The 12,651-nt window shown below is 42.9% G+C and overlaps 2 protein-coding genes across 5 annotated transcripts in view; one reads left to right on the forward strand and one right to left on the reverse strand.

The window, feature by feature from the left end:
• Positions 1-646: 646 nt before the first annotated feature.
• Positions 647-3,787, forward strand: KLHL34 (kelch like family member 34; the record flags this gene model as incomplete). The annotated part of the gene is made up of 1 exon (XM_081043825.1): positions 647-3,787. The coding sequence occupies one exon, from the start codon at positions 647-649 to the stop codon at positions 2,597-2,599; it is 1,953 nt and encodes a 650-aa protein (XP_080899951.1). The 3' UTR covers positions 2,600-3,787.
• The window catches only part of CNKSR2 (connector enhancer of kinase suppressor of Ras 2), a 294,974-nt gene continuing 286,083 nt past the window's right edge, over positions 3,761-12,651 (reverse strand). For all 4 annotated transcript variants that reach the window (XM_081043819.1, XM_081043822.1, XM_081043821.1 and 1 more), the window contains 2 exons: positions 8,209-8,405; positions 3,761-6,145 (listed from right to left, as the gene is read on the reverse strand). In XM_081043819.1, the coding sequence (XP_080899945.1) occupies positions 5,930-6,145; positions 8,209-8,405 (413 nt within the window). In that variant the 3' untranslated portion in view covers positions 3,761-5,929. The remainder of the gene's footprint in view (positions 6,146-8,208; positions 8,406-12,651) is intronic.

The raw sequence follows: 12,651 nt of genomic DNA on the forward strand, positions 1-12,651 counted from the left end.
CCGCCCTAATCCCCCAGGATCTGATTTGATCCTCCGCGCGGAACACTCTCACCCCCCCTGCCCCATAGCCAGTTGTCCCCGGCCCTTGCGGGTGCCCGCAGAACCCGTCCTCCTCGTCCATCCCCGGGAGGTCAGAGCCTTCGCCTCACACTCCCGGGACACCGCGAGCCGGGCTACATCTGCGCATCTGGGCCGTCGGAGATCCAGCACCCTCGGGAGTCGGTCCCCTCGCAGCTCGGCCCTTCCAGGTGATGGTGCGCGGCCCCTGCGGCCCCTGCGCAGGTGTGGGTTCCTCACACTGGGCCGGGGAGGGAGCTTTGGGCCACGCGCTGACAGCCTCGGCAGCCGCCAAAACCAAACTCTGCACCCCGCCCCCCTGCCCCGACAAACTCCAAACTCCGCACCCTCCACCACTAGGGCCTTTGGAAACCGTTCCACAATCGAACTGGCTCCGAAGGGGGCAACGGGAGCTCTGCGGACGTGGGCAAAGAAGCCCCCCGCTTTAAACTGAACAGGCAAAACCGAGCACCTGCTAGGGCCTTTGCGGCTCACGTTTGAGTGTCCTGGGGGTGCCGGGCCCCGAGATGCCTCCGGCCGCGCACGGCTGGCCCCAGCCCCCTCCTGGCCGCTTCCCGCCCTGGGCATCATGAGTTACTTCCTGTCTTACTGCAAAGCTCATGGCAGCGCGCTGCTTACCGGCTACCAGGCCCTGCGGGCCGAGGGCTTCCTGTGCGACGTGACACTGGAGGCCGAGGGCAGCGAGTTCCCGGCGCACCGGTCGCTCCTCGCGTGTTCCAGCGACTACTTCAGGGCCCTGTTCAAGAGCCACACCCGGGAATCCCGGGAGTCCGTGATCCACCTGCATGTGCCGTCGGCGGCCGGCCTGCAGCGCCTGCTCGACTTCATCTACACCGCCTGGCTGCCGCTGTCCATGGACACCGTGGAGGACACACTGGAGGCCGCCAGCTACCTGCAGGTCACAGAGGCCCTGGGGCTGTGCGGCCGCTACCTGGAGCGCCAACTGGCCCCGGAGAACTGCTGTTTCGCCGCCAACGTGGCAGCGCGCTTTGGCCTGGCGCACACGCTGGACGCGTCAGAGCGCTGCATTGTGCGTCACCTGCGGGAGCTGCTGGCGAGGGGCGCTGGCCCTATGGGGCTGCTGGAGCTCAACCCCGCGTCGCTGAAGGCCGTGCTGGGTGCCCCCGACGTGGCCCGGGTGCCCGAGTACCGGCTGCTAGGCCTGGCGTTGGCCTGGTTGCGGCGGGAGCCCAAGGCCAAGCGCCTGGCCCACTGCGCCGAGCTGCTCGAGCGCGTCCGCTTCGGCCTGGTGCCGGCCAACGTGCTACGGCGCATGTACTCGGGCTCTGGCCTCGCGCTTCCCGCCCGGGTCAAGGGCCTCATCATCCAGGCCCTCAACTACCACACGGCGCCGTCCCGCCAGCCTCTCGTGCAGGGCGAGCAGACCAGTGTCCGGAGTCCCCAAACCCGCATCTTGTTGGTCGGGGGGCGCAGGGCGAGGGAGGCGGAGACTGAGGAGGTTGCGGCCCCACGGGGTGCAGCCAGGGGCAGGGGCGCCGCAGCCCAGCCCGAGGAGGAGGAAGAGGAGCAGTTGGAAGAGGAGGAGGAAGAGGAACAGGAGGAGTGGGAGCTCACCCAGGACGTGGTGGCTTTCGACGTGTACAACCACCGCTGGTGCAGACTGACGCGGCTGCCCGCACCGCTACTGGGGCACAGCGTGTGCGCCGCGGGCAACTTCTTGTTCGTTCTAGGCGGGGAGAGCCCTTTGGGCAGTGCCTTCTCTGCCTTGGCTGACGGCCCGCGGGAAGTCACGGCCCAAGTGCACCGTTATGACCCTCGCTTCCACACTTGGACGGCGGTGCCCGCTATGCGAGAAGCGCGGGCGCACTTCTGGTGCGGCGCCCTGGGCGAGGGGCTTCTGGCTGTCGGGGGCCTCGGTGCGGGCGGCGAGGCACTGGCCTCGGTGGAGATGTACGACCTGCGCCGGGACCGCTGGACGGCGGCCGGGGCGCTCCCGCGGGCGCTTCACGGTCACGCGGGGGCTGTCGGGGACCGTGGCGTCGTGTATATCTCCGGGGGCAAGGCGGGGAGAGGCGAGGGCGGCGGGAGCAGCCTCAGGGACGTATACGCCCTGGGTCCTGGGGAACGGGCGTGGAGCAAAAGGGCGCCTATGGGCACGGCCCGCTTCGGGCACCACATGGCTGCGCTGCGTGGCGCGGTGTTCGCCTTTCTGGGGCGCTACGAACCCTTCTCTGAGATCGAGCGCTACGACCCGGGCACCGACCAGTGGACTCGACTGCGGCCGCTGCCCTACGACCGCTTCTGCTACGGGCTGGCCGTGGTGGAGGAGACAGCGCTGCTGCTGGGCGGTGTCAAGTGGCGGGGTTCGCGCCAGGTGCCAACCCGCAACGTGGTGGGCTATGATCTCGACCTGGACCGCTGGGAGGACATAGACTGTGCGCTGCCCTGGGCTTGGAGTGGCTTGCAGTGCGCAGTGCTGCAGCTGGCCGAGGGTGGGGACGAGGAGAGGGAGGGAGAGACCAGAGAAGCTCCAGATTTACTGCTGGGCCTCAGGAGTTAGGGCAGTCTCTGGCGACAGAGGAGAAAATAGTGCTTGGGCAAGTTTACAGAGAAATACGTGGGTTTTTCCTAAGAATGGGACTCTGGGAACAGAGTGGCTTCTGAAGGTTAAGGAGGCAAACAAGGGCTTGGCCAAAGAGGGCCATTTCCCTTTAAGGTGAGAATGGAGACAGGATGGGTCAAATAGGATATATGAATCAACTTCAGTGAGCTAGGGATTTCTAGAAATTCTCATGCTGAGGTAGAGATGGGCTTTCAAAAGGAAAATATGACCCTATTTCCCTCTGACAATTGAAGTGTTTCCCTAGGTGCTAAACAGTGATTACTTTTGTGCCAAACAAACAAATGGCCAAAAGTGTACCATAATAAGTTATATACAAGACCCAGAAAATCATTAGCTATAAAGGCTGTCATAAATAGCCCTAGAACATGGCATTATCTGAATAAACAGTGAAGGGAAAGTGCCTTGGTTAAACACCACGAAATCACTGTGAGGAGAACCATGATTTTATCACCCAGAACCATGGTTCTGTTCTGACAGTGTACTATAAATACGGAACTCAGAGGGAAAAAAAAATCTTAAGAGAGCACCTTTTTTTGTTTCCCCTTTTTTTGAGAAAATGACATAGGTTAAGTTTTTCTGTCCCTCATCCTTCATTACCCTTTGTCTGCTTTTGCCTTAAGCTTTAGGCAGCTCATTGGTTTTAAGTTTTATTTTAGCAACCCTTACCCATAATAATGAGGCTCTTCTGGTTAAGTTGAACACCTAACAAAAATAAAACCCTATTTCTTTCATCCTCTTTAAATGTTCATTCTGTAGACATGCTGTAGGTTATACTGAAAAAACAAAAACAAAAAAACAACCTTATTTTTCGTGGCTCCTCCACCCACCCTCCCCAATTTCCCAAAGAATCACAGAGAAAGGAAACAGAGAAGTTGGTGACAATTTCAAGTTCACATCAGGTAAATGTGAAACCAGCTTGATTTTACAGGGTCTCAGAGACAATGCTTGTATACACTGTATAGTTGATTTTTCATTGTACCACCAATGGAGTGGCAGTTAGAACTTGTAACTGTGGAGGGTTGGAAAGGTGGCTGTGTGATTGTGTCACAAAGAAATATGGTGAGGACTTTATGAATAAAGTAGGTACTTTATGAGGATGCATTAAGAGCCGAATTTATTTGACTTCAGTTTACAGTGCTGCCTCTTTCCTAGATTTGAAACTAATGCAATAAAATGTACAGATATATAGTGTTAAAAGGTCTCGTTCATGCTAGGCTAGCCACAAGTCTTTTAAAATTCATTAGTTTAATTTTTACCATTTAAAACAACACAGCTGACTTTACAAAAGGAAAAGCTGCTTAGTAGCAACACAGCTAATCTTTCCATCAACTGCTTGCTGTTTACAGGGCACAACCTGGCCACTGTATCCATGACATCCATCAGGTACAGATATTTTTAAGTGAATGTACACATTTGGTCTAGTAAACATCAACAAGTCTAAACACCTGTAACAAGCACACTTCATTTTAGGACAAGAGGTTTTTTTGTGTTTTTTTTTTTTTTTTTTTTACATATACAAAATCCCACAAATTTAATGTGCGTCAATATCCATGCAGTAAATAAATGTTTTTACAAATAGGTTTTTTTAAATGATAAAAATATTACACTGGACTCAAAATTCCATACAAACATTAATACATGATTTCTCATCCATTTTGACTAAATATAGGATTACTGAAAATGTGCTGTAGAAAGGCCACTCTCCTGTACAGTTGTGCAAAGTCTGCAAAACGATAGTGATTCAATGGTGGTTTCAAAAGCAAAGAAAAAGATCCCCGCTGTGGAGTTTTTACTTTCTCCTCTACAGCAAAAATATTCACTGGCATATATCTGAACTCTTAGAGATGATGAAAGTACATTCACTGAGCTGTACAGGCAACAGTATAAAGCTGATTAGAAGTAGATTTTAGGATATAGAATAGTAAAGGAGGGTCCCTTCCTCCTCCTAAAGAAACAGCAAATTGTGACTTGTACGTTATGCAGCCAGACACTAAAAAGCAGCACAGTCATTATCATGCTGTGATCACTTTCAAAAACGAGATGCTTATAAATGGAAATATATGAAGAGGACTTTTTCATAGACTTCATCCACTCTATAGAACAATTCATGAAGCTAGGAAAAACCTCTATAAATCGTTTCTCATATAATTCAGTGTGACAGATCTCTAAATGACCATCACCCTCTTGCTCCTCAGGAGAGAGGTACATTTTTAGTTCTCAACATTTTTTCTATATAATAACATACATCAGCCTGTAACAAAACATATTTTACTTCCCTGCGTGAAGTAAAATTATGTAAGTTTAATTAATGGACTAGGGGGGAAATTGGAAACTAACTGGAAAGTTGATTCATTTCAGTTTATACCTTGTAGTATTTTAAAAGTTGGAGTTTAAAAACATGAGTTTGGGCTGAAATTACATATATATCAGTATCTGTTAGCTGCCTTTCTGGGTGAATTACGTGTATTTTAAAAAATCCATTCTCAAATTCCTCTGTACACAATCAGCATTTCATCACTACAAAAATAAAGGAAGATTTAAACCAAGAAAATAAAGCAGCTCTATCTTCAATTTTGGTTTTAGTTACAAAAACATCTTACAAAGCTTTGCCCTGATACACCAGTAAGTGTCCCCATAGATTTGGAATAGTATTTCCATTAACCAGCTTTCACGAGTTAATAGACTATTAAGACGAATATCAGATACCTGAACTTTTCTTATGTTGATGCTCTTCTAGTTTGCTTAACTCTTGTATGCACATCTACATTTCACAAAAATAAAACTACAGCATTAAACTTTGTGCAATGTTTAAGAAAATTCTTAGGACATTTTAATAAATATAAAAAAGGTTTAAATTCTTTCCCACCCACAAGGATGTCTGCACCTGAAAAAATGTGATTTACTTTTGAAGTCTTATTTATATAAAATTAACTTAAAGGGAGAAAAGATGACCTTAGAAAACTGCCATTTTGTGTTTTGTTCTACTTGAAGACCACCTGTCTTCAGAATTGTTTGCAAAAGTTAATTTTAAGTCATTGAAGACAGTTGATTTTGCACACGGTTAACATAAGCTGAGCACTAACTGCATATAAAATATACAAATGCTCATTAAAGACAATGGTATAATGACCATATATAGTTTGTTTCATATAGTTTGGTGACACTGAAGTATAGCCTGTCAAGTGTCCCACACATTGATATAAAAACTACCTTATATACTTGTTCAAAGTACCAGGAGGTACCAGATGGCCTGAAGGCAGAAAACACTTACACGTGCGTTTCAATGTATGAATGAGTGTGTGTTAGAGAGGAAGTGATTACATCTACTTCAGAAGAAATACTTAATGGGTCATTTGAGGTGGTATTTTGACAGATATCCAAGAAAAGATCGAGGTACATCTGCTTCCATTGTTGGAATTCTTTAGATGTCAAATCTGGATTGTCTAGGACTTTATCAATAATGGCTACTTCCCCTTCTCTGGCCTGAAAAGCAAAAGGATTCAACAGTTAAGATGCAGACAAACTTTCGTTCAAGTTTAAAATAAAAAGTTAATAGGCTAAAAATCAAGACACCCACAATAAATGGCTATGATATACTCAAATTCAGGTATTTAGACTCATATCCTAGTGTATCACCCACTCTGTGTGGTTTATTTTGTCTCTTGTTCCCCATCTCTGCCTATGGAAACCTCTTTCATTCTTTAAGATACAGTGCAAACACCTCTGATTTCTTGAAGCCTTCCTTCAACAATTGGATAAAATATTCTCTACCTCATTGATGCCCTTTAACACTTTATCACTGCCATTGAGTGGATTTACCACATTCTATGTCTTGAGTTACTTTTGCACTGTCCTGTCTTTCCTGCTAGAAGGTCAGTTCCTCATGCTTGCATGAGAGAGAGCGTGGCCCTCCTGTCACTACAAATACATAACATTTGCTGTGTGACAGTTCTGGCTTCCTCCCTGTAGCACCAGGGGGCTGCAATGCAAAATGGCTCTCCCTTTACGCTGGAGGTTGTCCTTCCCTAATGGGAGATATCCATTTACTATTAATTTCCCACACTACAAAGTATAGGGCTCTATAGTTCATTTTACCAATGAGGGGCATTTCTTTACAGTGAGTTTTTGTCATCTTTGTTTGCCCCAGAGAGTTGGGCACAGCATCACGTACCCCGTGACTCATCAGTATTCATTGAACTGAACATATTATTTGCTACTGGAAAAAAACACTTTTGGGGAATCTACATATCATAAAAGATAGGGGCGAGGGTCAGAGAGAGAGAGAGAGAGAGAGAGAGAGAGAGAGAGAGAGAGAGAGAGAGAGAGAGAGAGAGAGAAAGAGGAGCAGGTCTTTAAAATACTTGAGCCTGACCTGCTTCAAAGTGCTGTCACAACTAGGCAGTTTGGACCTGGGGGGTGAAGGTGGGGGTCTGTAATGTGGGAGGATAAGGATGTCTTTGGAGCAGGACTGGCCACAAGAATTATTCTTATGAATATTATAGTTCTTAAAAATTCTGGTCTTAGTTACTGAAAGGCCATTAGGTTGTCCCACAGACTTGAATAGTATTTTCATGAATACTGATGGAAAACTAATTGACTCTGAAAACTTGGTTGCATGCTACAGGAAATTTTTTCAAATAATGCATTTTCTATGTCGTTTATCTCTTTGGTACTCATCTATGTTTCAAAATCACAAAACGTCAGCAACATACTATGAATCTGAAATATTTCCCAAAGGAGTCCTTTGATTTTTTGTTTCTTGAAATTACTGTGTCACATCCTACTCTGATAGTTTCTTTTTGGTTTTGATTTTTGAAGGGTGCAGGGCAGGCTTAGGGAGAGTTTGTGTGGCAGCCCCCCCCCCCCACACACACAGTGCGGGGGGCTCACTTTTCTGCCTCTTTCAACTTCCTGCTTCTCTGCTCTCCTCTCCCCATCACCTTTTCCCTAATCTGGTGGTAACATTATAAGAAGACCGAGACAATGTAAGCTCTTATGGAAATGTATAACAAGAAAGTAACATGAGAACTGGGAACTGATAGTGTAAACAGAACAATTATGAAATTTCTACATGGAACACGAATCACTGTGGCTTCACTCCAAATGTGTCGCAGGAAATAGACATGAAATATCACAAACCCTTTTAGCACCCACTACTGCATTCTACATGCATGCTGTGTTCTTTTAATAACTATATTAATTAAACTACATGGCACCTTTATCTTAGGAAAACCAAAGACTGAGGCATAACACCAGCCTTGTAATTTTAGGAAAAAAATTAATTACATCCTGTTTTCTACTAGAACTAAGTCACATAATATTTAGTCAGGGCTTTGAGATGTTAATGAAAAGATAAAATTATTTCCTCTGTACCAATACACTTATTATGCTATAGGAACAGCTCAGTTTTAGTTTCTTCCTGTTTACCTGTCTCCCTCATACCCCCACCCCATTTTGTATTTCTTCATCTAGTGTATCTGGTAATTGCCTTTTAGCTCAGGAATGAATCTATTGAAAGGACTTTCTCCTTCTATTTCCTTTCTTACCTTTAAAGTGCTTTTGAGAATTCTCAGCCTGTGTAGTTTCTCATTCATCACAGGATCATTGCATCTCTTTATAAATGATAGTTTGTATTCCATCTTGGTTGAAATGCGATGTTCTCCCAGCGGTGACAGACTGGCTTGCTCCAATGCCCTGTACAAATCTTGCAATGAGTCTCCTAACTTTTCTTCCCTACTTTCACCTGCAATGTCCAAAAAGAGAGAAAAATGAATCCAGGGTAATAAACAGGTATCTGACACTCCAAAAATCTACTAAAAAAATCAAAGCCTTTTGAAAACAGGATAATGAATGATTGGGAAAACACTCTACTACATTAAAAGAAAAAAACAAAAACAAACCCACAGCTGCTAGTTATACTGGGTAAATTAGTTACAGGCAGCCAGTTGTTTCAGAATGATCAAATAATAGGATGTTTGATTAACAAAATATTCTTTTAATAGCAAATCACTATAAATATATTGAGTCCATTAAGTTCAAAGAATTAGAGTACAAAAGGTACACAACACAGAAACAATCCTGCACATAATTTAATATTTTAAAACATTAATGAATATCCCTTATCAAATTGATAAGCATAGAAGTGCTGATTAATAGAGCTCTCCTGGTTTAGCAAATGAACTGATTCTTAACATTTTTCCAGACTTCATAAGGTGGAATGGCATTCATTGGAGCCTATCTGATTATAAAAAATCTTCCAATAATGTGCCATCGAGGATTATTACTAGGTTTTATGTGACTGCCATAGTTATGCTCGCCACATTGTAAATATAGTAAATGATCATCAATTATCAATAGTAATGCTTTAATTAAATGAAAATTGGGAATATATTTATATGCAAATGTAAGGGAAAATCTGGCACATACTAAGAGAAGCTACTTTGTGTTTGTAAGACCTGGGAAGAAAATACTCCAATTAAATTTAAATGTTTTTGAGAAAAAAATCTTACAGGCTGGTTCAGGAAAGAATCAGATCTATTTCAACAAATCAAGCCCTATCTTGCTCTTTAATTGCCTGAGTGTTGATGTCATATATTTCTCAACAATGATAAACAAAGATGAACTTGGATTTTGCTTGGAGTGGTAGATAGGATGAGGGCTATATCACATTTTCTGTAATAGAGAGCCAAAGAGTCCTATTTGAGGAGTACTAATTGTTTTGGCCCAAGGAGTAAATATGGGATGTTGTCCATGTGAATATTTTAGGCTTTCTGAAATAGTTAAAAAAAAAGACTCTCTAATTGGTAATAATAATAGTTAACATTAACATGTGCCAAGCAGTAGGGTAAATGCTTAACATTCATAATCTCATTTAATCTTTACAAGAATACTAAGAGTAGATCAATTTGATTTTCATTTTATAGTTGTGGAGCTAGAATTCCAACCGGGCAGTCTAGCTCCAGAATCCATGATTTTAACAAGAATTCAATACTGCTAATTTTGTCAGGAATCATTTGAACTGTGTATTTAACAGCAGGTGTTAATGAATTCGTGAGATGCCCTTAAAATACAGCATTCTTAAAAAATTTTTAGAGTGTACCTACAACTGCCCCCAAAGCCCACAAATACAGTACCTTAACTTAAAGGGATCACCTTTAAGATGAAAAAGTAGCTTCATTTAAGTTTCACATTCAATTTTTGGCTTTGCTGCTGAGGTTAGCAGCTATTGGTAGGTATGATTATTGAGGTCTCCCATTAGAAAGTTCCTTGTTATCACCAGCACATGCTATTGCTAATTCCTTTATAATGAATTTTAATTTCCTAATCATATATCTACATTACAACTATAATCTAAAAATACAAAAATCCCTTTAAATTACAGCTTTTTAATTCTCTGTTGGCTCATTCTTGAATGTTTGCAGCACCTAGAGGATTCTGAGGGATGGGTGAATGGAGGACTGTAAAAAAAAGGAACTGCTTTGTGGGTTAAGAGCCAGATTGAAATGAGGTAGGGAATTTTAATCAAGAATGGTTTGGAACCAGGAAGGCACAAAATCACAAGGTCATTCAGAGTAACTAAATGGAGTTGTAAAAACAAGGATATATTTGAACAGCATAATTCCATTTCATGAAATCATAGGCCAGGAAAGGACCCCGAGGAATTACTTAGTAGTTATCATTCTTTTTGCCTCAAGGCAAAACTGCATCTAAAGCTAGATGTAATTTCATAGAGCAGAGAGTGGGGGAGAAATGGGAGGCCTAACAGATGTGAATTATAGTAGTTTAGGTATCAGGTGGCCTAATGTATTATTAGTTTTTCAGTTCTTGAAAGAAGGTGAAGAGAAAAAGAGATTCGGATTATAGTTTTAGGATTTAGGAGGCAGACATATTTTTACATAGTAAATTTTTATTTTACGAATAACCTTCCATATTACCTAAAACTGTAGGGAATACATATTTTGTTAAAAAAGCATTCTTACCTATTTTTCTTTCTCCCTAGTTCTTAAAGTTTGTGGGATACTGGGCCAGATGAGTGATTTTTTTTTTAAATAAAATTTTAATGTAGTTTTACTCTAAGAAGGACAAGTAAAAATTTAATATAAAAGTGACAAACATAGCTATTAAATAAAAACTGAAAGATTTTTTTTCTCTTCTTGCCATTAAGTGGGAATAAAAGCATTCAACCAAAGGACGACATAATTCTACAAAGAATCTGGTTTGACAGCTGTAAAAATAATTGAGTATAGATTTATCTTTGGGCAGTACATTTGAACAAGAAATCACAATGAGACGGAACACAGAAACATTTCCTAGTAATGGAGTGTGGCTCTTATTAGAGATAAGTAAGACCCCCGCCCCCCACACCTACACGTCATACACATATGCAACATCACAAGACACAGTAGTGGGATGAGGAAGGATGAGGGATTGAGATGCCAGGCTACCACAAAATGCCACCAATTACTAAACATTTTAAGACTAGACAAAGAGTCCTTTTATTTTCAAAGGAGGGGTGAGGGGCAGAGTCACATTATAAATCTGATTCACTGTGCTCAACAGTCAAAACAACACAGAACTCAACATTCAAGACAAAAACAGACCTTTATTTTCTTTTATAATTTTCAATTGGTTTCCTTGATATTTTTTTTCCTCAGATGAATACCAATTAAGTCCACTGGGGCTACTGTTGCAACTGAAAATATGAAAGCACCTTTATTTTCTTCTTTTTGCCCTCTTCGTCTTCGTCTCCTTCTCACTTATCTTCTGGTTTCTCTCTTTTTTAAACCCTTGCTTTTCTTCTTCTAGAAGAGGCTTGCTTTGCAAGAGGAGGCAAGCACTTGGTGAGGTCTGCTTCCTGATTGACTTTCTTTCAACGTGCCAGTTCAGCCATTGGAGCACTGGCAGAATACCAGCTCTTTTGCAATTTGAATCAATATTTTCTGAAAGTTGGCAAAGTGTAGACCACATGCAAACCACAGAGCATATATAGGAACCGTCAGCAAGTCCTAATGAGGAAGTGTATTGCTGCTACAATGACATTTTAATTTGTTATCTAATTTATTCAGGAATTCTGGGCTTATGCAGGAATGAATTTCCTCCCAAATTATATTTGCAACATGTAAATTAGTCCTGTGTCAGATGACAAACTTTTCTATTCCAATTTTATTAAAGCAAAGAGCACATATAAAGTTCTTTCCCATATAAAATTCCATTGACTAATAGATTTGAGAATCACAAAGAAGTTATTGATGAATTAACTTGTATCTGTGCCAAGGGAGGGTCATCTCTGGCTGTGTCATACTTGGCAAGGGTGAAAGAAGATCCCGTTTATTGTCTCACTGACACTCGAGCTACCCTAATATTGTGACTGTAGGAATGTGGTGAGCATCACAGCAGTTCATTGTTAGGTGCTTTCAGCTTGCATATGACCTCCAGGTAGTGTGATAAAGAAAAACTCAAAGAAAAGATTAGCTAATGCAATATAATAGTTTGTTGGAACTTTTTGGCAAGTGGATTATTAACAGATAATAATGCATTTTTCAAATACTAAAAGGTCTTTGGTGGACGCATTTCCTTACATTCATGCTCAGTGGTTTCCAAACTGTTTTTGATTGTGCATTCTTATCAGTTAAAACACTTCTTTTGCTGATAAGTTATATACATGTATTACTCTCCATGAATAGATTAACATGTTATAAAGCAGACACAGAAAAGAAATTTGAAAGGATGAGCTATAAAACCTGAGGAGAAAGTCCAATGTTTTTTCTTCCTGTGCCTCAGTGGCCCTGTGTGTACCCTCCTTCGGAGACCTAGACTGTGACTTTCCCTGAGCAGAAAACCCTCGCTCTCCTTTGCATTTCCCTTTCTTCCACCTGGCACGGTGCCTTATGCACCCACCATTTAAACTGCATGATGGTTTTCTCTATACACACACAGCACTCCAATGAAGGCTCCCTATCAGGTGACTACAATTTCATGACAGTCTATTG

Source organism: Rhinolophus hipposideros (genome assembly GCF_964194185.1).
Source record: "Rhinolophus hipposideros genome assembly, chromosome: X".
Lineage (NCBI taxonomy): Eukaryota > Metazoa > Chordata > Mammalia > Chiroptera > Rhinolophidae > Rhinolophus > Rhinolophus hipposideros.